This window comes from Dromaius novaehollandiae, chromosome 2, assembly GCF_036370855.1.
Source record: "Dromaius novaehollandiae isolate bDroNov1 chromosome 2, bDroNov1.hap1, whole genome shotgun sequence".
Lineage (NCBI taxonomy): Eukaryota > Metazoa > Chordata > Aves > Casuariiformes > Dromaiidae > Dromaius > Dromaius novaehollandiae.
In genome coordinates, this window is record NC_088099.1 from 144791808 (window position 1) to 144817134 (window position 25327).

The 25327-nt window shown below is 41.9% G+C and overlaps 1 protein-coding gene across 3 annotated transcripts in view; it reads left to right on the forward strand.

Annotated features, from left to right (window-relative positions):
* Positions 1 to 4009: 4009 nt before the first annotated feature.
* The window catches only part of STK3 (serine/threonine kinase 3), a 145880-nt gene continuing 124562 nt past the window's right edge, over positions 4010 to 25327 (forward strand). Inside the window, exons 1-4 of one of the 3 annotated variants that reach the window (XM_064507681.1) lie at positions 4010 to 4243; positions 12010 to 12090; positions 12561 to 12689; positions 15364 to 15478. In XM_064507681.1, coding sequence (XP_064363751.1) covers positions 4221 to 4243; positions 12010 to 12090; positions 12561 to 12689; positions 15364 to 15478 — 348 coding nt within the window. In that variant the 5' untranslated portion in view covers positions 4010 to 4220. Of the gene's footprint in view, positions 4244 to 4488; positions 4703 to 12009; positions 12091 to 12560; positions 12690 to 15363; positions 15479 to 25327 lie in introns of those variants that run through there. The other 2 variants (XM_064507682.1, XM_064507680.1) reach the window with 2 other exon arrangements.

Below are 25327 nucleotides of genomic sequence, written 5' to 3' on the forward strand. Positions count from 1 at the left end.
CATCAGACATGATACATAGGAAAAAATACAGGCAGAAGTCAGTTTTTCTTATCTTCTGTATAAACAAGCTGGTATTTCACTCAAGGCCTTTTCCTTAACTTTCAGCATACCAGATCCCTATCGGGCAACCACACTGAGAGACATGCAAACATATTGTTGTTGACTGTTTGTCTACAGAACTTATGAGTCGGCTTCCTAAGGAAATGAGGCTCCTGCAGTCACTCTGCCTCTCTGCATGCCTGTCAGCCCTTTCCTTTCTTCCCTTCACAGTAACTGGTGACTTAGCCGGCCAATATTAATCAGGTTCGATGAAGAACTGGAGGTCTCTGATACTATCAGGTTCCTCTGTTTGCAAGGCTGGTAGGTGACTGGGTAGAGCTGGGAATGCCCTGTCTGTGGGTTCGTCCATCCCCCGGTAAGGGAAAAGTAAGGGAAACGCTGTCCTTAGCTGCTGGGTGTGCCACCACACTGCAAACCGACCCGCCGGCCTTCTCCTGTCAGCGCAACGCGGAGCCGGGAGGCAGACGCCGAATGTGCTGCCTCGTAGCTCTGCGCGGCGACGTCGCGGGGGGCCAGGGCAGCCGGAGGTACCGAGCGGGGCCGCGGAGAGGGCCTGAGGAACGCAGAGCTGGCGCGTGCTTGGGGGTAGGAGAGGGCACTAAGAGGGCTGGGGGTTTTGGCATTGGGGGGGGAGGGTGAATGGAAATATTATAGAGAGAAACAGGAGATACAGAGGCTGAGAGCACAGAGGAGCCCGAGAGGGACCTGGGAGGCTACGGCGGCGAAAGGGGAGAAAGGAGCTGGGCTGGGAGAGGCACCAGGGATGTGAGGCAGAGCTGGGATATTTTGTTTGATGAAGAGCATAAGGTGTTCATGACTTAAGAGTACATGTTTTCCTATGGATTTAAGTCTGGTGTTTTCTAGAAATACTATCTATTTGTTAAAATGCATGGTGTTTAAATGAGCTTGATCTAATACCTTCTGAAGTAAATATTTATTGCTATTAAAGGAGCTGGATAAGGTCCCTACTCTAACGCATCTTATTTATGTGATGTTTATGATTGTGTGTGAAGTATATATTTGGAATTTAAATCTTGTTATTAGTAATACCTCTTAGAAACTCAGACATGAGTTTTTCAGGTAATAGCTTTTGTCCTTCTCAGTTTGTGTTTTGTTATGAATTATGTGTCACTGAGGCCAGACTGACATCTTGGAATTTGTTGGTACTTATATTTAGGGTTTGGGGGACTGTCTCAGTTTGTGGTTATACAGCGTCTAACACTTGTCCAGGCCATTATGATTCCTGATTCTATCGTAGTATAAATAATTATAGTTGTAATATAAATCATTTTATTTGTTTACAAAATTACATTGTAATATAAAATAATTATAGCACTCAAATACTAAGTATGGTCTTCATCTACCCTTTCATCTAAGGAACAGATGTTGATGCCAGTTCTGCAGGGAAGTGAATCCTAATGCATGCTGGTAAAATGGTGAAGTGGATGAACTACTTAAAAGGAAGAGGAGTAATTCAGTAAGTTTTTCCCCTAAATTCTTAATATTGGACTACATCAAACCTCTTCTTACTTCCACTTCTTGGTAGTGTTATATAGTTCCACTGGTGGAAGAAATCATGGGAATACTGATGTAGATTGTCCACAATTTCCTCATCTCCATGTTGTCTAGACACCAGCAATCTAATAGTATATTCCTGCCTCCAGAACATCTAGACTTGCCTTTATTGGAAAGCCTGAATTAGATAGTAGGAGACTGTTTTTCCTTCCAAAATTCCTTCTTTGCTAGTGGCAAGGCACGGTGTTGTAATGAATACCGAATCAGTATTATATTTCACAAGGATCCCAAATTCATGTTGTAGGGGAAAGGTGAGATGATGTTATTTATTCCAGTACTGTAAACTAAAAATACCATTTGTAATTATAAGAGATTAATAAATTGATCTTGAAAAATACTATGGCATCTATGTGTTCCTATCGACATTTTATTTTCACCATAAAAGAATTTAGAAATCATTCTGGCATTTGAGTAAGGCACAATGAAACTTCTGCCAGTGGGAAAGGCATGGAATTAGTCCATACTCTTTGGTACTGCCTGCCTCACTAGGCTATAAAGCCAGGTTACCTCACTTTTTCTATTTAGTCATCTTGGCTTCCTCCAAACTGTTCTGTCTTCAGCAGTAAAGGTGGAGGATGCTCCTATTCCCTTCTTCCCCAATTATCTGGTGGTCAGGGTATTTTCCAGAAGTGGGGACTGTGGTAATAAATCACTTGGTAAGAAGAGCTAACATCTAAATTTGCTTTTCTTGGACACAAGAGATTTATGAATGGAGCTTTGTGCTTAACCAACCTGATAGTCTTCTATGATGAGATGACTGTCTCAGCAGGTGAGAGGAAAGCAATGGATGTTATTTATCTTGACTTCAGTGAGGTTTTTGACACTGCCTCCCATAACATCCTCATAGACAAACTGATGAAGTATGGTGTAGGTAAGTGGACAGTGAGGTGGATTGAAAACTGGCCAAGCTGCCAGGCTCAGAGGGTTGTGATCAGTGGCACAAAGTCCAGCTGGAGATCAGTCACTAGTCACAGGGATTGACACTGAGTCCAATACTGTTTAACCTCTTCATTAATGACCTGGATGATGGGACTGAGTGCACCCTCAGCAAGTCCACAGATGATACAAAGCTGGGAAGAGTGGCTGATCCACTAGGGAGCTGTGCTGCCATTAAAAGGGATGTCAATAAGTTAGAGAAATAGGCAGACCAGAACCTCATGAAGCTCAACAAAGGAAAGTCCAGAGTCCTGCCCCTAGGGAGGAATAACGCCATTCACCAGCATGTACTGGGGCTAACTGGCTGAAAAGCTGCTTGGCAGAGAAGGACCTGGGGTTCCTGACAGACAAGCTGACCATGGGCCAGCAATGTGCCCTTTCATCAAAGAAGGCCAACAGCCATCTGAGCTGCATTAGGCAGAGTGTTGCCAGCAGGTCAAGGGAGATGATCCTTTCCCTTTACTCAGCACTGGTGAGACACATCTGGAGTGCTGTGTCCAGTCCTGGGTTTCCCAGTGCAAGAGAGACATGGAACACATGGAGAAAGTCCAGCAAAGGGCCACGAAGATGATTAAGGGACTGGAGCATCGCTCATATGAGGAGAGGCTGAGAGAGCTGGGACTGTTCAGTCTGGAGAAGAGAAGGCTCGGGGGGGATCTGATCAATGTGTATAAATACCTGATGGGAGAGGGGAGTGTCAAGAGGACAGGGCCAAACTCTTCTCATTGGCACCCAGTGACAAGACATGAGGCAATAGGCACAAAGTGGAAAAATCCACTCAAACTAAGAAGAAACCTTTTCAATGTGAGAGTAACTGAACACTGGCACACGTTGCCCAGGGAGGTTATGGAGTCTCCATCCTTAGAGACAGTCATAAATGAGACTAGGATGTCACTTCACCGGGGGTTGGATGCGGCTCAGCACCGCCGTGCGCCTGTCCCCCGGCTCGCTCCCCTGTCGCTTGCGCAGATGCGCGGAAGAAAGGTGCGGGCCGCCGGCCAGCACGGCCCGAGGGGAGGCCGCGGCTGGGGCGGCGGCCCTGCCCGAAGCCTCGGCTGCTGGAGTCGGGCGGTGAGGCGAGCGCGGGGGGGACACGGCCGCCCCTCACCCCGGCGGCGCCTCAGGGTTCGCCGTCCGTGCGTGGCTTTGCGGCCCGGCTCCCGGTCTGCCCGCGCCCGGGGTGGGCCAGGCCGGCCCCTCCGGGCAGGCCCAGGGGAAGACTACATCTCCCGGCGTGCCCCGCGGAGCACCGCCGCGTGGAGTATGCCGGGAGCGCGGGGCCTACGGCCGGCGCGATGCCGCCCGCTCTTCCCGTGAGGCGCACGCTCTCTCCCCGCCCCTAGCGGACGGAACCTCGACCCTCTTGCCGGCCGTCGTTCTGGGTGACCTCCTTCCCAGCCAATCAGCATTTGATATGGTGCGGTTTGTAACCAATGAGAGGAGTAGGAGGGTGGGCCTCCGCCGGCAGGCGGGCACGCAGCGGCAGTGGCGTGTGGCTGAGAGGCCGGGAGCGGCCGCGGCAGGGGGAGGGCGCGAGCTCCGTTTAAAGGGCCAGCGAGTTTGGAGGAAAGTTGCGCGGAGTTCCGCGGGCCCGGGCCGCCGCGGGCCGGGGCCATCCGCGGGCCGCACCGGGCGGCGCCGGCGGCGGCATGGAGCAGGCAGCGCCCAAGAGGTAACGAGCCTCGCGTGCCGCTCCTGCCTCTCCCGGAAGCGAGCGCGTCGGCCCCGTCGGGGCGGGGTGGGCGGCCGGGCGCGGCCTTGTCCCGGCGCGGCGGCCCCACCTGCCGCTCCCCGCGGGCAGCGCGCCGCAGCGGCCGCGGGGCCCCCGGGGCGGCGGGGCCCGGCGGCGCGGAGCCCTGCGCGCTGCAAGGGGGCGTGGTGCGCGGGCAGCGCCGGCGGCGGGCCCCGCTCGGTCCCGCGGCGGCTGCGCGACGCCCCCTCCACGTAGCGGGGCCTTGGCCGCGGGGGGCCGCGGAGACGCTGCCCGGCGCGGTCCGCGGCTTGTGCGGGGGTGGAGGCGCCCGGCAGCGGGTGACTGTTAGTGCGCGACAGCGCTCCCGAAAGCATCGCTGCAGTGACCGTTAGGGAACATGGGGGCTGGCGGAGTTGGAGGAGGAGAACTTGAACGGGAGTGAGTGAAGCTTGACTGCCCGGGCCTGGGGAGCGGTCCCGCGGGGCCTCGCAGCCCGCCTGCTTTTTGTCGTCCGGACCTGAGGCAGAAACCGATCTCAGCAGTTGGCATCTCTGCGTTAGAAAGCGCCCTTGTGTCCTGCTGGTGGGGAGGTGTCTGTGGGGGTGGGGGCTGCATGCTTGCAGTTGCAAATCAGGGAGTGGGAAGAAGCAAAATCGAGCGTTCCCTTCCCCCAGTATATGCATTTTTATAGGCATTTAGAATAACCGTTCTTATTAATCAGTGCATATTTTGGGGGCCCTTAGGATTTGAGTGTTCCTCTTGGTAATCCCCAGGGCAAGAGGAAGTTTTTGTTCCTCAGTTTAGGGAATGATATGAAACCCTGAGCTTTTGCTTTAAATGTAGTGCCTTAAGGACTGATGAGCTTTATAGTGTTTGACACTGTTTTGTTTTCAGTGTTTTGATGTGTGTTGATGCTCCTAGCTGTGAAGCTTGACCCAATATGTTGGGGAACATAGTGGTAAAGAAATGCACAAGAGAATCTTAATTTGGAAATAGATGCAGTATGGAGGGAGCTAGATGAGATTCTGTTGACCAAGTCCATTTCTGCAAGTGGACTCCTGCTGGTGGTGTTGACTATATTTCCAGAAAACATACTTTCTGCAGTCTTTTTTTGGCTTGGTTATGAGACTTTGAGAAGTATAGGCTTTAGCAGTCTTTTGCTTTTTGAACTTATTTGACAATTTAGGATATGTGTATCTTGGGCTTTTCAAGCTTTTCTTCACTGTTATGACAGCTAGAAACCTTCTTTGAAAATGAAGCCTCACACTGTCTTGTGGTAGATATTAGCTCCTGTTTTTGTGTTGAGGAGGACAGTGGATACTGCAGTGTTGCAGAAGAACTGCAAGAGGTGATAGAACTTGAAAGACAAGAGCCCTGATTTGCTTCTCAATGCATATAACCATTAAACTTTCTGTTTCCAGCCAATTAAATTTTCTGAAGTTTAAGGTAAGGGAAAAGGAAGCAGGGGCAGTATTGCTATTTAAGGCATTGAGGCTGCCTTTCTCTGCCTCATTTGTAGTGAGAGAGCACGCTATTGAGATGAAAGACAGACAGTGCTGCAAGGTGGATTGCATTTTATTTTTTTCTATATTCTTCACCTGTGGACCTGCCCTGCTGCTGCTTCTTTCTGATGGAAGATTGAATGTCGGAGATCTCGGGTAGAAGCTGGGGATGAAGCAATGGGGGAGTTGGGGCAGACCTACAGCATAATTTCAGACTGACAGCATTGCGTGTCTTGAATACAGGAAATAGGAGAGGCACCAGTAGGAATTTAGGAGATGAAATGAGAATATCTGAGAAGGAAAGGATATTAGAAGCACGAGTACAGAGCTTGTGTTCTGGTGACATCAAAAGATTGAAAATGAAGCTTGAAGTTAGTGTGACCTACAGTTTTCTTACGATCTAGGATTTGCACTAGTTTTATTATCAAACTTTGTGTAGGTATCCTAACTGATAGTGGAGAGGTAGCATGTTTTTAAACTTTTCAGGAAATAAGCTTCAAAAACTGATATCTGAATGTGACGAGCACTTCATGTATTTGTTTCTTTAATGGGAGGGAAGATAAGAACTCAGCTCTTCATAATAAATTAATGTATGCAGCCTGTACTCTGTATCCCTTCTGTCTATTGGCTTTTACAGTTTTTGGAGTGTTTCATGGTTTTCCCAACTATTCTGCTAGGCTATGCACTTGTTCTACAAGTCTAGAAAGAATACAATACTTTATGGGTGATGGAGATATATATATTTATACCTGTCATAGGTGCTGTGCTGACTTGGGAGTGAAGCACCATGTTCACTTGGCAAAATAGATGAGATCATTAGATTTCTGTACTTATTGCATCTTCTTTCTACAGGATCAATTAGTCAGAGGGACCTATGTATGTCATGATCTATGTAGCATAAGATACTCATTTAGAGGTAGCAGGAGTTTCATTCAAACACTTCAAAGCTCTGTGGATATCTTAGAATCCCAAAGTTCTTGTACAGGTGTAGAACACTTCTATTCCACCTTTGTCTGTGAAGGAACACAACACTGATGCCAATGGGCTACGTCACAGAAATTCTATGTAGATGCTTGCAAACCTTTAAAACAGGTCCTTCAGCAAATAGCAATGATGATGTCCAAGTGACAAGCCAGGCCATTGTAGTTTTTTTAAAATAGGAATAGTTAAACAAGGAAAGTTAGTGTTTTTGACAGCAATGTACTGCAACAATAACAAAAGACTTGTAAGAAGTCCTTTGCAGGACTTGCATTTCACTTACTCTTTTTTAATCAGAGCACCTACTTCAAATTATTGTAGTGACAAATTTTTGCCACAATTGACATGAATTGTTTTCTTGCATCTGAATTTCTACCTGTATTTCAGCTGTGCTTCTCTCAGTCACTAAAAAAGATGTTCACTCTTGAACTGCAGTCAGAAGTGATTGAAAGTCAGAAGCTACAAAATTTGCCTCTGAATCTTTCTATGACTTTTCTGTGGGTTTTGATTGTGTTTTTCTGTAGGTATGAACATACTTGTGTGTAGGGAAGTAGATGACATGCAAGGGAAAAGGAGAGTGTCTAGAGATGCAATTCTATCAAATAAGTACATTTTAATCTTGTTCTTCTGCATATCCTGCCCACTGCCCACAAATAAAAGGCTTCTTAACAAGCATGGAACATGTTGATCGAGGTCCTTTCTTTAAACTGTAGCAATTAAAGTTATTTTTAAATGAAAACTAAGTTTTGTGTAAAGGAAGAAATTTCTTAACAAAATATGAATTGCCTGTGAAACAGGTGCAGTTCTTAATGTGAATGGGCATTTACTCAGTCATAGGGGTGAGAATTGCCGATTTTCCGCTGAACATGACAGGACAAAGGTGCAAGTTTGCTTAGGTTGAGAAAACTGAATGTACGTACACAGCATAATGTAATCTCTCTTAAACTTGCCTCTATTTATGTGAATGGCATAAAACTGTATAAATGTCTCAAGACTTTCATATGCCACCTCTGTTTCTGATGACTACAGTGCTTTCTCTTACTAGCTTCTCTTTTAGTATTTTGGTATAATTGATCCCAGCCATTCTTTTTGAATGTTTTGACATGCTAGTTCTGCAAAATCAACTGTGCATATGTCTGTGTTTCATGGAGTAGGTGTCCAGTTTTTTATAACTCATGACAGTAATTAATTGAGTTTTTTCTTTAGCCCTGCTTTATTTTTCTTTGCCAGCTTTTGGTTTTCTTTATGCCTATCTCTGTAACACATTGCCAGTCTGTTTTGTACAGGCTGTACATAGGGACATAGAACGCTAAACTGTTGCTTCTTTTTTCATGTCTGAGAGAAAAATTTCCTGCTCTTTCAGTCCTGAGTTCAGATTTTTTTTCTGATCTTTATACGAGAATTGGTAGTCTTGGGTATCTCTCACTATTTCTAAATTTTTCTGTGTTTAATTATATGCAGTTTTGGTGACATAATCAATGATGTAAAGGAATCTAGTCATGCTCAGTGGGAATATTTTTGCCCATCAACTGGATTTTTGTAAGCAATTTTTTGTAGTTGGTCTCCATGTTTGCAGGAACAGTTCTCCTGGAAAATTACTGAAATCGCTCATAATTGCTACTGAATGATTATGGGCAACCTTTCTAGAGCAAACAAATACAGAATGACTTTCTCCCCAGGGTTTATAGTTATCTTCTACATTTCTCCTTTAGGTTTTCTCACAGTTATATCTATGGGATTTGCATCCTGTAGCCAGAATAAAACTGTTACTGAATAGTTCCTGATTTATTCTGTCTTATACCCTTCTGTCATGAGGAGACGAATGCAAGGAGACTATTACTCTGATTGCCATGTGCTCTTGAGCCATTTGTCTCTACAGTTTTCCTCTCTTATTTCTAGTAATGCCTTAGCAGATAGGTATTCTGTTGGGTGATCATAGTATGTACTCCCTGTGTAGAGCATTGTAATACTTCCAGTAAATACCTGTTTTAAATCAGCAGTGATGCTTCTAAAATGTTTGGCTCAGTGTGTCTTGTCGTCTGTGTCTATAAGATGAGGCTAGGGCATACATGCAACTCCTGGTTAAGAAGCTGAGTCTTAAGTCCTAGATGTTTCTTTCCAGCTCCAAATTTAGTTGCTTAGTTTTTAACGAAGATAGTATGTTAATATCTCTAGTCCTTTCTTCTTGTGTTCTATTTAGTGGCTTACAGGCAGTTATGACAGTCATCTTTCTCCTCCTCACCTTCTCACTAAATTTTCTTAAATGCTTTCTTTATTGCAACCGTTTCAGGGTGTATCATATGCTATTTAATTTAATGATTTCTAATTCTGAAATGATTTCTAATTCTGAAGGTCTAATAGAATTCCTGGCCTTTAAACCATCTGTGTCTTTAGTAACTTTCTGCATGTTTCAAAGAACTGTGGTGTTGATGCTGTCACTTGAACACTGGAGTTCTTTCATGACCTACCATCTGTGCTTTTCCAGGGTGTTTTCGCAGGAGTGTGAAGTACTTCGAACGATGTATTTGGGGATGAAATTACTGGGGCTCACATAGCTCGCAGGCTCTAAATTGGTTTAGTATTTAGCTGTGTTATTGTTCAGTGTTACTTGGCCTCATAAAATGTTTTCCAGAGTGGGATAAACGTGAAAATAATTTTAAAACTACAGAGTGCTTATTTTTGGTCTCCAAGTTATCTCTTAAGTACTCCAGATAATATCTGTTATTTGACAATAATGCTTGTTTTATTCAGTTTTATTCATTAGCACTTCCCTAGTGCTTTACAAGCAACCCTAATGCCTTGGTGTTAGGGAGCTGATGAAACCCTTTTGGTGTTGAGCATATTCTGAAGTTCTCTTTCAAGAAGCAAATCTGCTGAAAGGAACATTTGAAAATGAAATTTTGAAGGCTTCTTCAAAATGGGCTTCAGATGAGAAAACTTTCATTTTAGCAAACACTGTTTTGGTGAGTGGGTGCAAGTGTTTTCTTCTTACACCTCTTTGGAGGAAGGCCATTGTATGTCTTCTTTTTTCCACCAATTACTAAAAAGCTTAGTCTTTCCACTGGTTCTGTTGAAGGTGTCATCTGTTGCGCAGTTCTTCAGTTAATGGAGAGACTTGGCTAATGGTCATGTCTCTTATTTAAGATTTTCGAGGCATTGCTGGTAGCATAAATGTATTGTGTGTGTTTTCTGTTGGTGGCAAACCGAGCATAAATGCAGTAATTTTTCTTCTGCGAACGTTACCTTTAAGGATACAACCTCATTGGGGATGGGGAAGAGAATTTGGAGGGGAGAAAAAAAATTGAAACAAAAGAAAACAGACTAAGCTTTGTAACGATTTATTCCTTTCTTTAATACTTACTTTTTTATTTATGCCTCAATCTACACTTATTCAGTAACAAAAAATGTGCTTCCCTGCAGGATTTAGTTCACGAGCAGCTCTTTTCCTTCACTGTAGGAACTTTTATTCCCCCTTAACCCATATGCTTTCCAGCTAACTGTCTGTTCATTGTAGCAAGCTGCGTGGTCTTTACTGCAGTACATATGCCTTCCCTTACCAATTGTGAATGCTTTTTATACTTGCATCAGTCAGATTGTTATCTTTTATATAAATGTATGTATGTATATGTGCACATAGAGCTTTCTTTCCTCATTTAACACTAATTTACATGTGCCTGTGCACTTGTACAATTACTTTAAATTTTTGTCTCTACTCAGATGATTGGCAATAACAAATCCTGTCTTCCCCCCGACCCTGGAATTGCTCAGTCACAGTCATTTCATTTATCTTTTTAGTTCTCTATATCACAATGTTCTCTATATCACAAAATTACTTCATTTAATATGAAGGAGTCTGTCTTTTGAGTACTGTTCTTTTAGGGTTAGATTTGACAATCTATTCTGTCCATGCTCCCCTCCCCTTCTATATTTTGCATTCTTTTCCAGGAAAGTGTCACAGGGTAACATATTTTCCATAAGGTCTCGGTGATGTTCTGTGCTTCAAAGCTTTTCTCCTCCATATGGAATACATTGTCTGTATCTAGCACTACAGCAGTAGCTGTTCTTCAGGTCATCTTTTGCTTTAATAGTCCCCTGGGCTACCATGTAGAGTTAACTTGTTATTTTAATCTTGTAGCAGAATTCCCTGTAACTTTTGGAGTGAAGGACTTGCATGTTGCAGCCACACGGCCTCACCACAGTTTTCCTATGTTATGTTCAGTGTCAGTATCATCAAAAGCTTGTGGCCAAGTTACTTTCATCTTAGATCTGTAAGGAACCTGCGAGCTGGGCAGACAGGAAGACTGAAGACCAGGGGAAAGACTAGAGCACGTTATGAAGAACCGAGAATGGTGGTGAAAGTGGGCTGAAGATGCTGGAAGAGATGGCAGTGTGATATGCAGCTGTGAGAGTAAACTGGAGGAAAAATACTGCAGTGTTACATAGTTGGAGATGCTGTGTTGTAACTGTCCCTACATGTGTTCACAAAGATGCCACAGTGGACTACTCCTACAACTCCTTAAAGAGTATTTGACTCTTGGCCGTTCAGTGTTCTGCTATCACTTACGTGGCTGAAATACTACCGTCTGCTTCTGTTGTCATCTTGACTCTGGGTTATGCTTTTAACTTAAGGTTAAGTTTAACTAGCTTATAAGGAGAGTGGTATAGTTTAAAAACTCCGAAGACTCATATAGCTGAGTTCATTTAAGTTGGTTACGCTTTCTGTGCTAGCTGCTTTAGTTTCCTTTTATCCAAGGTGTGCTGCAGAACAAGTTGTAAATTTTAGTTAAAATAGACACTTCATTCATTTTAAAAGTAACTAAAAATCCACACTTTCTTAGAAACTGGATATTTCAGGTAGGTGGAGGATTTGTTTATCCTTTCTTAGAAAGTCATGGAGTGTGCTAGTCAGTAATGACCATGTGTTTGTGTGCTGGCTACTTTGTGATGAAAGGTGTGCTTTATCGGAAGACTTTCACACTTCTGTGGTTTGTTTCTCTGTGTACTTTTGGCCTGTTTGTATCCTTCACAATGGAATCGGGTTGGTCAGTGAATTGGTCCCATGCTACTCCCTGTTGGGTGAACATTAGTGGGAAGACTGTAATGTCAAAATTGTCTTTTCCCATTTTGTACTTTAATGGTATTTAATCAGTGCGTCATAATTAGACACCTTATTTTCATTGCAGTATGTTTTTCTGTCCACTTACGCATTTGCTTGAATTCTTTTATTTATCTTCTTCCTTCAAAATATCTTTGTCTTTATCTTAGCAAACTGAAAAAGCTAAGTGAAGATAGCTTAACTAAGCAGCCTGAAGAAGTCTTCGATGTTCTGGAGAAACTTGGGGAAGGGTAAGTGAAACCGCTTATGAGAGGAGCGGACCAGAGGGGAACAGTATCTAAAGCATGTGGTGGAACGTTAGGTTACAGAGGCGGTGACTGTAAATGCCGGAGGAACGCTTCTCGAGCTTTTCTAGAGAAGCTTTAATACTAAAGCAAGTGCATGTATTGGTAGACTTCTGTGCTTCCCCAAAGCTGTTCATGCATTCTTGTCATGCCTCTCACTGCTTATGGCAGCAAAGGTGTGTGCGCCTGTACCGATGTTAGGTACAGTACATCTTGACAAAGATTCATTATTTGGAGGTATTACTTTTCTGAGGTCCTAATAGTGTTGAAGTTCTTGCAGCCTGAACACCACCCCCCTGTCCCAAACTTCCACGTGAGCATGTGGCTTATGTGACATTTTAGAGGTAATACTTGCTAGAAATGACAAGCAAATTCTCTTGTAAAAATAGTATTTTAATTCCCTCTTCTATTTTCAGATCTTATGGTAGTGTGTTTAAAGCAATACACAAAGAGTCTGGACAAGTTGTAGCGATTAAACAGGTCCCTGTGGAGTCAGATCTTCAAGAAATAATTAAAGAAATCTCTATAATGCAACAATGTGACAGGTAGGCATGACAATTCTACTCCCTTTCTAAGAATCTGTGTGAAAATGTATTTGCAGTTGTAGTGTGTTGTGGATGTAACTGAAATTTAGAAAAGTGTTTGCAGCTACATGTATGGAAAACTAAAGCAATTTACATTGAATGATCTACTTAAAGCAACTTCTTTGAGCATCTAATCCTATCCTTTGTTTGGACTGAAGGAAGTACAAATGAGGTACTTCACAGAAGCTGTTGAAAGAATAAATAGTTGTATGTGCTTAGAATTCTCCACGTTTGTGTCGCTTTATTTGTGCTGCTGAGCCCGAAGATTAGTATTTCCTGTAAACATCCTAGGCTGTGTTTCAGAGTTAGCCATTTCGGAAGATTGATAAAGATACTTATAGCACAAGACTAATGGCTAGCTGTTAACTTCCAAAATAATATTGTATCAATAGCCATTTTTTCATGGAGGAACACATCTGTTACATAGCAAACAATCTTACAATAGTTCTGGAGAAGGGCTGTTATCTTACACTTCATAAACAATATATCTTATGGTGGCTAGTATTGTAGGGTTATAGCATCAGCTATCTGCAAGGATGCTGAAATATATTATTTTGTTTCCTCTCTTCTGTAGATTTTTTTGTTTGTCTGTTTCTGTGTACCTCTTGGTATTGCTTTTTAAAGTTTTGGTTATAATTTGCCAAACAGATTTGTCAGGGTGAGTCTTTATTTATATCTAATCAGTACTTCAGGGGTCTATTGTTTGCAACTTGAGGAAAATTTCGTGCTCCAATTAGAAGAAACTTCCTTTAAAATGTTGATTGTTTTAGTTGTTAACTTGGTGAGTCTGTATTATAGCAAGTGGTCTGTTACTTTCTTAGTTGTGTTTGTGCTTTCCTGGTGTGTCAGTGTTGAACTTTTGTCATTAAATAAAAAACTTGCCCTTGTTTGACAATGAGTAGTACTCACCGCAGATTTGAAGATAATTCATTTAGTGCGGTCTGTATTTGTTCGGATGTTGCTGAATGTTTTGGACAAGATGCAGCCGTTCTCTGGTTGAAAACAAAGGTTGGGGTGTGGCTCTGCAGTGTGTGCTTGCTTCTATGTTGTCTTCCTCAGTGCAAATACAATACTGTGCAGTGCTGATGGGAGGGAGGGACCATACCCTTTTAACACTTCCTTTTGACACGTGGTGATTCCAGAGCTGTTGCATTAAAGCCCTGGGTTTATGGAGCATCTCAAATAAAAGATGCTTCAACCTTAACACCCTCCCCTCTCACCCGCCCATGCTTGTTTCTAGAACTAGTCACACTGTTTGGACTGAAGCCCTCCTGGGGCAGTTCCTAAGGCAAGCAGTTGCTATGGAAAAGGCTGATTCACATAGTTAGCTGGGACAAGGCTATAAGCAAATGTGATGTTAGGATTGTCTTGTTTCGATTTGTAATAATGCCCAGTTTTTGCTGGGAATACTAACACAGTGTAAGTCTGGTAGGAGATGGTCACAAACATCAGTGGGATTAGTAATGAAATGAAATGAAAGTAAACTTCCTCACTTCAGGAATTCCTAGGGGCAAGATCATTATGTAGTTCTGATTTGTTAGATTTTAGTTCTAAATGTGTTGGGTAGGTGGGAATTGAATGTGCTTATGGTACTGGCAGTAGCTGTTTACTGAAGCGTAGCTTGCAGTACCCATAATATCACGAAAAGGTGTTTGTTTCAGATTTTGACCTGTCCTACTGTGTTACAGGAAGAAACCACAGATCCTCTCTTGTAGCAGTTTTCTAACAAAAAAAAAACCCTGCTGCCAGAAGCACTCATCCAAAAACAGTCCCTTGCTCCAAAACAAAACTGTGTTCAGTTCCTCCCCACGGTGTAGGTGTCTTGACCAGAGACCAGTGTCAGAGATCTCAGGATCTTATTTGCTGCTCACTTCCATAAACACAACATCTAATCACTATTCTGAAGGAAGATCCTTGTTACATCTTTACCACATCTGTTTGTGCCTTTTTGTTGTGAGTGCCTCGGAGGAAGCGTTGTGTCAAGTGACACATTGATGAATAGCAAAGCGACATGTTCTGTTTATGACAGTACTATAAATATATCTTCACACGAGACACTTCAATATGGAAATGGATTTCCCAATACAGAAATCTTGTTCTAACCAACACTAAATTCTGTTTTCAGATAGTAGCCTACATCTGCTCTTGAAAGAAGTTAATGTATGTGAAAAAGGGGGAAATGGAGTTTGTGTGTGTGTGTTTTCTTTTTGCTTAGTACTGGGAGAGAGGAAATGGGAGGTTTTTCAAGGTGCTGAGGGAAGAAGGAAGAAAAAACAGTAGCTTCTCAAGGAGAGTTAAAAATGGAGAGGTCTTAGGAAGTGGAAAAACAAGCTTGCTAAGAGAAAGATGCTGTCTGCCTTTCATCAGAAGACTGATGTTTGGGCAAAACTGTTTCTTTATTTAAATATTATTGAAAGCTTATGATGTGTATAGTAGTGCCTTTAGCATTTTATTAAGCAGTCAAACTTTATTGTTCTAACTAGGCATTAGTTAAACTAATTACAGTTTTAAAATGTATTTGATTACACTTGCTATCTGGCTGTGCTGCTGTCTGTCAAACTGTAGTTTTTAACAGAACTTTTGCTGATAATCTTCCCAATGAAAACTCATCTATCTATTTTTTTTTTCCATCTAGTCCCTATGTTGTCAAGTATTATGGCAGCTATTTTAAGAACACAGATCTATGGATTGTTATGGAATATTGTGGGGCTGGCTCTGTTTCGGACATAATTAGACTTCGTAATAAAACGGTGAGTTGTTTTTTCTTATCTTACAGCATTTATTAAAGTTAAACTGCTATTTAAGACTAGAAGTGAGAATAAAAATCGGAGTAACCAGACAAGATTTTGGCTGTTGCTGAGGAAAATATTTTCCCCTCGATAGCCAGAGCAAAAGCTTGTTTCCTGAGCAATCTGTTTTATCCATTACTCCATGGAGTGATCACTAACAGTAGACAATGTATCTTGAAATATGAAATTCCTTCAAGTTTCATGAAAATCACTGCCTTGTAGAAGGAAAGGCTTTTGTGTGGCTTCTTCCCCCTACCCTTTCCACCCCACAGTCTGTGAGCAGGTTGTTTAGGACATGCATAGTTTGAAAACAGCCACACAATTGTCTTTCTCCCACTTGGTAATTGGGGAGCATACGTAAGGGGTGTTACTCAAGGAATGAGAAGGGAAAGGGATGCCATTTGGGGAATGTGGGAGAGAATTGAAAGGGGAGTTGTAGGGAGGAGTTGCAATGAGGTTACGACAGAAGTGATGTAGAGGAGGATGCAAGCCTGGAGGAAACGGTCTTTGTTAGCTCTACTTATGAAAGAGTTTCTCTGAAAAAGGTTTTGTTGTAGATGCTGAATATTCTTTAAATGCTTTGATGTTGTTCTCTCCAGTAGTGGGCAGTAGCATAAGGTATTTATTTCACTAGCAAGTGTTGTAAGATGACCCTGCATGTACTAGCTTTTTTACATTTTGTAAAGACACTTTAAATACACTCTGAAATGTTCTTTGTACCACCTGTGGGAGCAGAGAGAGGAAATAGTGCTGAGGCTTAGGAGGAAAAAAGGATGTAAGGGAAGATGGAGTTGGATTTCTTAGGAAGTGGTGTAATGTCCAGAACAGAGGGAACCTTTTTGGGAAGGATGACATTCATTTTAAATTAAAATGCATCAGGACTGCTGTGTTGAACTGAAGACTGTGGAAAAGCCAAAAAATATAGGGGAGTACACTGCTGGAGTTTTTGCATCATTTAGTAATGATGTTCTTGTGGTTGTATATTATCCAAAGGGTAGGATAATAATCAGTAGCCCAAACAGGAGATGATGCAAACTAGTCCAGAACTAGTGAGGTTCTATTTAAACCAGGATATAGAAAAATAAGCAAAAAACTTGTATGTGTCTTTATAGAAAAAGCTAGAATTCTTTATTAAAAAGTGTGTGCGTGCACATGTATATATGCATGTGTGTTTCTATACAGATTGAAAAATTGGGCAATCCAGTTTTAGATATCTTAGAATATTGACATGATAGGGGTGCTAGAGACTCGATGGAGAAATGATATTTAAAGAGTCTTGGAGCAAATGTATACTGATGATCGGAGAAACTAACTCTCCCCCCATTCCTGTTTCATATGGTAAGAATTGATAGCAGAAAATTTACTCTGAAAATAGAATCGATAGATACGTGGATAAATGTAGCAGGGAAAAGTCAACATACCTTTTTGTAAAGGAAAGTCATGCCGTGCATGCCTAGTAGAGCAGTGTTTTGTGTGTGGTGTGTTGGTGTGTGTCTCTTTTGTTTTTTTAGGAGTGGTTGGCCATGTAAGTAACTCTGGTGTAGATATATTCTAGTGTTGAAAGATTTTTGGACAGACTTTCACACCAGAGACTCTTGAACAAACATGGCTGCAATGGAGTTAATGGGAAGTCTTCTCATAGAGTAAGTGGTTTATAGCTAGAGAAAGAAAGGGTTAGAATAAATCATCAGTTTGGGAACCCTACGTGGGTCTGTGCTATCCTCTCCGGGAAACAGGATAGAAATGCTGATAGAGTATGGCTAGTAGTAAAATCAAGGAGAGATTTGCAGAAGGACTTTGATGCTGCATGTCTGTCTGAGAGAAGCAGCATGGGTAAACGTGAAGGGATGCATTTGGCTTGGGGTGAGGGGTTGAATCTTTAGACACAGGTTCCTGAGCACTTCAGCTTAATGTTTAGCAATAATTAAATAAGTAAAGGGGGTGTTAAATATGCCAAGGATGTAACAGAATTACAGAAGTTAGAGAAAGGTGGTGAGGATGATCAAAAACATAGAACACTTCTCTATAAGGAAGTACTAAATAAATTAGACCTCTTCTATGTGGAAAAAGAGGGCAAAATGATGAAGGCTTAGAAAACTATAATTGGCACAAAGGAAGTGAGTAAGACTTGGTTATCTGCTGTTTGTTACCAAACAAGGGAGCACTTTGTAGTAGATTTGAAAGAGTTTTTTTTTCCTCTGTTTGTGGTGATGAGGTCCACCATATAATTCTAAAAGACAGTATAGCTGTTAAGAGTTTGGTTTCAGAAGGCAATTGGACAAGCCCATGGGAAAAATGGTGAGGGCTGATGAACACATTTTGAATATCTGGCTCAGGAAATCTGCATACTTCAGATTGATGGGTAGGTAAAGCAGACAAGTGTCACTGTTTACTTGCCATGTTCTTATATTCTTTCCTAGGTACCTACTGTAGGCCACTGCTGAAGACAGACTACTGGGCTAGATAGACCTTTTTTTCCTGGCTCATGACAGGTGTTGTTCTGGTAGATAAATAAAAAAGCAAAGCAAACTCCTCTTCTTCTCACCTGTCATGTCTACAGCTCGCAGGATTTGGAGGATTTGGGCAGTTTTTTTCTGTACCACCAAAACTGTATCAGTCCCTATTTTGACATCTCCCTGCCTCATATGAAATATTGAGAGATTCTGAAAGCTGAATATTATTTCATAGATACTGATGATTGCCATTCAGCCTCCTTTTGTTGACTCCTCTGTAAATATGGAAGCTATTTTGTATTCTGTTTGCATAAGATGGTTTGGACAGACAATTGCTATTGTATTTATACATTATATTTAAACAAAAAAATTTAGCTTAAAATTGCACATGTCTTTACAAACTTTGTGTGGCGAGTTTGTGGAAAATATTCTCAAGTCACAACAACAGACAAATTGTAGTGGTTCAGAGTCTTCACTGGAAAGTAGTATGGGTAGTGTACTGATTGTGTAAATCCATCAATATCCCCTTGTTCATGTAAAGGAACAATAAGGATTTGACTTGTGCTCTGGGATTGTGCTTGAAAGTGTATTCTTGTACATACTAAATTTAAAAGTGGAAAAAAAAGTTGCTATTTTATTTCTAGTATGTGAAACAGAAGTATCATCTCTAATTTGCTTCAGTAGCCTTATTTTAAGTGTGACCTATTAAAATTACAGTCTTGCCTTTTCAATCCTACTTGCCCTCCCTGGCAAGTTGTTTCAGGCTCTCTGAAAAAGCTCTAATTGGTTTAATTAACCTATATACAATTTAATTACATTTCCATTAAAAGCAATTTTAACTGTTTATATTTAAGTCTACATGGAAAAAGGTAGCTACCTTAGTAAGCTAAAGCTGGTGCACATCCCATTAGTGGCTGCCATAACTTGCAAGACTGAAAGTACCATATATTTTTTGTATAATGACTGAGGAACAAGAGAACTTGCATTCTTGATTTTTCTGGAACAGTGACTTAATTACTCTGACTGTTGTGTAATGGAAAATGCCTGACAATGTTACTGGAATGAGGCTATTTGGAGTATTCAGTGGTTCACCTTAAATAGTTCATTTGTGGAAAAAATAAATGGCTCCACTATGGAGGGGTTGGTCCTTATTTTGTCAGAATGTGTATTCAGTAGCCCCAAACACTCATGACAGTTTTCCAAAGTTGTCATAGTGTGGATGAAGACTATGGATGGGCCAAGGAAAAGGTCTGTTTCCTGCTTTTCTGTATCTAAGAAGAAGAAACTGAGGAACTGCAGAATCATGGAATGGTTGAGGTTGGAAGAGACCTCTGGAGATCATCTAGTCCAACCCCACCCCTGCTCAAGGAGGGTCACGTAGAGAATGTTGCCCAGGACCCTGTCCAGATGGCTTTTGAATATCTCCAAGAAAGGCGACTCCACAACCTCTCTGGAGAACCTCTTCCCATACTCTGGAATTCCAGTTACCTCCACAGTAAAGAAGTTTTTTCTCATGTTCAGATGAACTTCCTGTGTTTCAGTTTGTGCCCATTCCCTCTCATCCTATCGCTGGGCACCACTGAGAAGAGTCTTGCCCCATCCTCTTTACACCCTCTGTTCAGATATTTATACACACTGATAAGATCCCTCCTCAGTCTTCTCTTCTCCAGGCTAAACAGGCCCAGCTCTCGCAGCCTTTCTTCTCTTCTCTAGAGAGAGATGCTCCAGGCCCTTAATCATCTTAGCAGCCCTTCGCTGGACTTGCTCCAGTAGCTCTATGTCTCTCTTGTATTGGTGAGCCCAGAACTGGACACAGCACTCCAGATGTGGCCTCACCAGGGCGGAGTACAGGGGGAGGATCACCTCCCTCGACCTGCTGGTTCACTGTTATGTAGCAAAAAAGGAGGGAGCAGAATCCAGAGTTAAGGCAGTTTCTGATGACTGTTGGTAGCTTATTCATGTCCAAAAGTTTCTGGCTTGGTAGGAGCAGCTTCTTGCTGAAGAGGTCAAAGCCACAATTTTGGAAGTTAAATCAACCCCTCAAGTTCTGCTCCAGAGTTTTATAGCATGCCAGACAGATTCAGCAATGCTGGAGCAAGTCTGTGATGCTGTCTGCTAGCTTATCTAAGGTGTGATGCTCATCAGTCCAAGGCAACAAAGCTGTCTATCTCGTTTTGTCTGTTTTTCACAATGCCTGATTTGGGATGTGCTTCTATTTTACACAGTTGAACTCTGGGTAGCTGCCAAAAAGGGCAGTTAATCTGGCTCAGGTGTTTCTACCTCCTCTGTGCCTCAAAGCAAGTGATTATGTGGCTCCAGGGAAAGCTTGGATAAGCTTGCTGATATGATTTTCTTTTTAATTCATTTTACTTATTTTTTTGAAACTGATTCCCCTCTAGGTTGGTTGGGGTTTTTTGTTTGCTTGCCTCGTGTTTTTTTTTTTTTCTTTTTTTTCCCCCTCTGTTCTTAGTGAGGTGACTTTACTCCTGTTGTAGCAAATACTGGGTAGATCTGATGCAAGAGAGGCATTAGGAATGAGCAGTGGGGAAGGGGAGGGAAAAGAAGGAATGAGACTGAGTTTCAGTGGCAGCCTGCAATGGAATGAGATAATTATAATATGAAGCTATACCTTAGGTTCTGCTGGCTGCTATTAACACTTTAGGGAGTATTGGCACACCAGCCTCTTTACTGATAACCTAGGATGCACTTGCTCATCTGCTGATCGCAATCAGCTGAGTGATTCTAGTCCCATCTCTTTCATGAACCAAACTCAGTCAGCTGTAGCCTGCCATATAGCTGTGCTGGGCAGTGGGTTTGTGAGATGAAACCTGCTTGTTCAGGACAGCGTTGTAACTAGCAAGTGTAGCAGTGTGCTGCTATATGGATGGCATGCTGTTGGGTCCAGAGGTCTAGCATCTTGTGTCTAAGCTGTAATTTCCTTTATGTACCAATTTTATTTAATTGGTTTTAATTAATCAGTTACTTGCATATTGCCTCATGTGTTGTTTTTAGCCATGCATCTGTTTTATTTTCTTAGCTAGTTACTTTTTTCATGCATTTAAATGCCAGCAATTTAAATGCACAGTGTATCTATATCTTTAAATGCTGTGCTTGAATGCCTGATTACACTTTCCCTATACAATACCACAGGGGTCCAGGGCACACCTTTGTTACCACTTTGGGCTAAAGACATTTTGCTCATAAGAGCGTTACTTTGCACTTCTAAGCAGTCATACTTCTTGGTATTCTTAATTTTCCAGTTAAAATAGCGTAAATTTTTGGGCCTTTGCAGCACTAAAACATATGACTTGCACCTGCGAATTGGATATCTAAGGCCTAAAATCTCTGTTACATTTTTCAGTTTAACCAGTGTATATTGTAGAATAACTGCCCTTCCTAATCTCACATGGATTTATTTATAGCCAGCTAGGTCCTTATGCAAGATCAAAATTCCTTGTGTCTTGGTTAACTTGTTCTACTGATGTCAGTGGTCAGAAGTTAGAGCAGTGGACAAGTCCATCCGGGATCTGCTCCTGACCATGTTCTGTTGCTAGGCCTTCTGAACAATTGGCTGCTACATAAATGCTGAGTGGTACTACCTCAATTTTAAGAATTATTTTTGCTCAGTTCTTTAGAGTAGCAGTGTAGGTTCCCTCAGAAATTGGTTGTGGTGTCTTAATCTCAAACTGATAGAGCTTTCTTCAGCCCTTTGTCAGCCTGTTTGGAAATGAGCTCATGGCAGAACATCAGTTTCCGTCTCAGAAAAAGAACTATTTGTGCACCAGAAGTGAAATGGATATGATATGTTGGTTAAATGACATCAAATAAGAGCAATTTAGAGCTACGCTATTATACAGTAGTTATTTTAAAAGCAAATTAATATATTGTGTGTAATTAAGGCTGCAAAATAGAGCATTCAGAAGTTGGGAGGTTTCTGAAATAAGATTCACTGTGCAATTCTGATTCATCCTCTGGTACATGGGCAGCATGAAATACTTTTTATTATCCTCGCATCCCCCTTTTTCTGCAGGATTCAGTGTCAGTGTGCAGAATGGATCATGCTTACTCAGTGAATAAACACTATATATGCTGTTAAAAGTACTATGTAATTTGAGATTTTGTGTTCATTTGCACAGTATTCAAGAGCTGCTCTGAAGACAATTATTTTTTCTCAGACATTGTATTGTTTGTTGTAATATCCAACTAATTAATAGCAATTTATTTTCATAGAAGGTTGAGGGTTATATGAACATCTGTTGGTCAGTTCTAAGGAGAATTAGCTTCCTGGAAGGTTCCTGTAGTTTCCCACCTAGATTACTCTAGGTAGATGCTTAAGATGTTAGAGAGCTCTTTTGTAGGCTGTCTTAAAGTTGTTGGCAGTCAGGCTATGGTAAAATGTTTAGCATTATGTAATTGGTCGTCTTTTTTAAAATTATGGTTATTGTAAGAAAGTTGACAACATATTACTTCAGTTCTAAAGGACATATTTGCTGGGTTTCACAAGATTTACTTTTGTTAATGATCTCATTCTGCAATCTGGTTGCTGATGAAAGCTGAGAGTGGCTTCTGTATGTTCAGTGGCGAACAGGGAGACAGAATTTTTGCGGTGTTTTCGTTGTTTTTTATTTTTGTTTTTTTTCCCCTGACATGTACAAGGTACGTACTTTCATATTCAAGGACTCCAACCCCCCAGATTTGGGAGGATTTCAATGGCAGAAGTTGCACCTGTGCTTCATGTCTTTCAATTTGAGCTGCTATAGTTTTTTTTTCAAAGAAAAGATTGCTAGGATTACATAACATAAGCAAAGCCTTTTTTCCTCTTGTATATAGTTTTAAGTAATGTCAGCCTTATGTTGCTGAAACAATAACATAAATTCTTGCTCATCCTGTGTTTATGTGATCATCTGTGCTAATGCATTCCCACCAAAGGTAGCTACTTAAACCGGTGTTTAATCAGGATAATCATGTGTGGGCGTCCCATACACACTGAACATCACAAAATACTCTCAAAGCCCTATTCCTGTAATGCTAAAAGATGGAAGTCTAACCTTACCCCCTCCCCACAATGCATTTCCTCCCTGCCCCCCCAAAAATTGTCATAGAGCTAAAACCATCAGATGAGTTGCTAATTTCTTTTTCAGTTTTTCAGTTTGAGGCAATCCCTCACCATATAAAATTCTAATTTAGACAATAAAAATTGTCTTAATCCTAAGGAATTAAAACCAGAATCATTAAGGCTAGAACAGTGTATCCTTCCTCTCTATATATTTTCTTTTACAGTAAAAGAATCTATTTAAAGTTGAGATGGATTTATTGCTGTATATTATTGTGGCGAAGAAAGGGGAGAAATGTAGGAAAACTGCAGATAAAGGAAAGGTTCCTCTTTTGAAACTGAATGTTTATTTTGGAGGTGGTGAGGGAGGAGGTGAATGGCTTGTTGCCATTGTTTGAAACAGAATAATTTAGCTTGGAAAGGACCTCTGGAATTCCATCTAATCCACACTCCTGCTCCAAGGAAGACTAACTTCAAAGTTCAGTCAGGTTGATCAGGACCTTGTCCAGCTGAGTTTTGAAAATCTGCAAAGGTCTTTCTGGGCAATAGTCTCTCTGGGCAGCCTTCCAGTGCTTATTCACTTTCACTGTGTGTTTCTTTTTTCCTTGCATCTAACTGGAATTTCCCTTGCTACAGCTTGTGACTGTTGCCTCCTCTCCTTTTGCTGGGCAATTCCAAGAAATGTCTTTTTTTTTTTTCTTTTTTTTCTTTTTAAATGTATTCCCCCTTTAGATGGTTGAAGACTGCATCAAGATCTCCTCTGTTCTCCAGACAAGCCAACCCTGCTCCCTCAGCCTCTCCTCGTGCCTCATTTGCTTTAGCCCCCAGCCAGCTTCCTGGCCTGCTGCTGGACTCTCTCCACTTTGTCAATATTTCTTTTACAATAGCCTGTAGCTGGACACAGCATTCCAGATTTGTCTTCACAAGCGCTAATTAAAAGGGAGTATTTGCTTCACCTTGTCTTGCTGACAGTGCTTTCCTGATGAAGGCCAAGCTTACTGATATGGCAGGCCTTCACTGTTGCAAGTGTAATGCTGCTTCACGTTCAGCTTGTCTCCTGGGACCCCTAGAGCGTTTTCTGAGATGGTGTCACCGAGCTGGTTGATCCCTAGCCTGTACTGTTGCATGAGGTTATTCTGTCCCAGGTGCTGGACTTTAACTCTGTTAAACTTAATGATATTTGCTGTGTGCTTTAAGTCCTCCAGCCTGAATCTGAATGACAGCTCTGCCTTTCAGTGTATCCACAGTTCCACATGATGCGGTGTCATCCACAAACTTGAGTGCATTCTAGCTCATTGCGCAGGTTGTTAATGAAGATGTTAGAGTACTGGATTGTTGGAGTATTGGCCCCAGTATCAAGCCCAGAAGAATACCACTCATACCTGGCTGTTAGTCTTTGAACCACCACTGAGCCCAGCAGTACAGCCAGTTACTTCTCCCCATCTTGTGGTCTGCCCATCTGCTCATGACTCCCCATTTTGGCTACAAAGATATGGGAGACTGTATCGACAGCCTTGCTAAAGGAAAGGTGGACAACATCCACAGCTCTCACATCATCCTCACAAAAAAGTGGTCAAGTTAATTAGGCATGATTTCCCCGTGGTAAATTTGTGCTGGCTGTTTCTAATCACCTTCTTACCGTTCGTGTAATGGCTTCTGTGAGGATTTGTTCCATAATATCCCAGAGACTGAGGATAACCTGGCCAGCCTGTACTTTCTTGCCCTTTTTGAAGATGATGTCTTAAGGGAACTCCTCTGATTGCTGTGACTTTTTTTTTTTTTTAAAAGCTGATGGAAGTAGGCTTGGGTTGGCATTAGCCAGCTCTGCAGCACCTTTGGATGTGTCCCATCTGCTCCCATGGACTTGTACTTGTCCAGTTTACTTGTGCAATTCCTAGCTCATTTCACTTTGCTACTAGGCACAGAGGTCTGGGAGTTTGAGGGACCCCACTAAAGACTGAGGCAAAGAAGCTGTTGAGGAGCTTCTGTGTCCCTTGTTAATAGGTTGACCACCTTGTTTAGCAGCAGGCCAACATTTTTCTTGATCTTTTTTTGCTGCATATATACCAATAGAGCCATTCTTATTATCTTCCATATTGCTATGCAGTTTCAAATCCAGCCCACCTTTGGCCTTCCTAATTCCTGAGTGCCTGGGCAATGCTTCTTTGTTTTTTGGTCATCTGTTCCTACTTCTGTCTGTTACCAGCTTCCTTTTTTGTATTCAAGCTCAGTCAGGAGTTCCTTGTTCATTCAAGATGGCCTCCTGCTGTGCTTGCTCACTTTCTTGTACATTGCGATGGACTG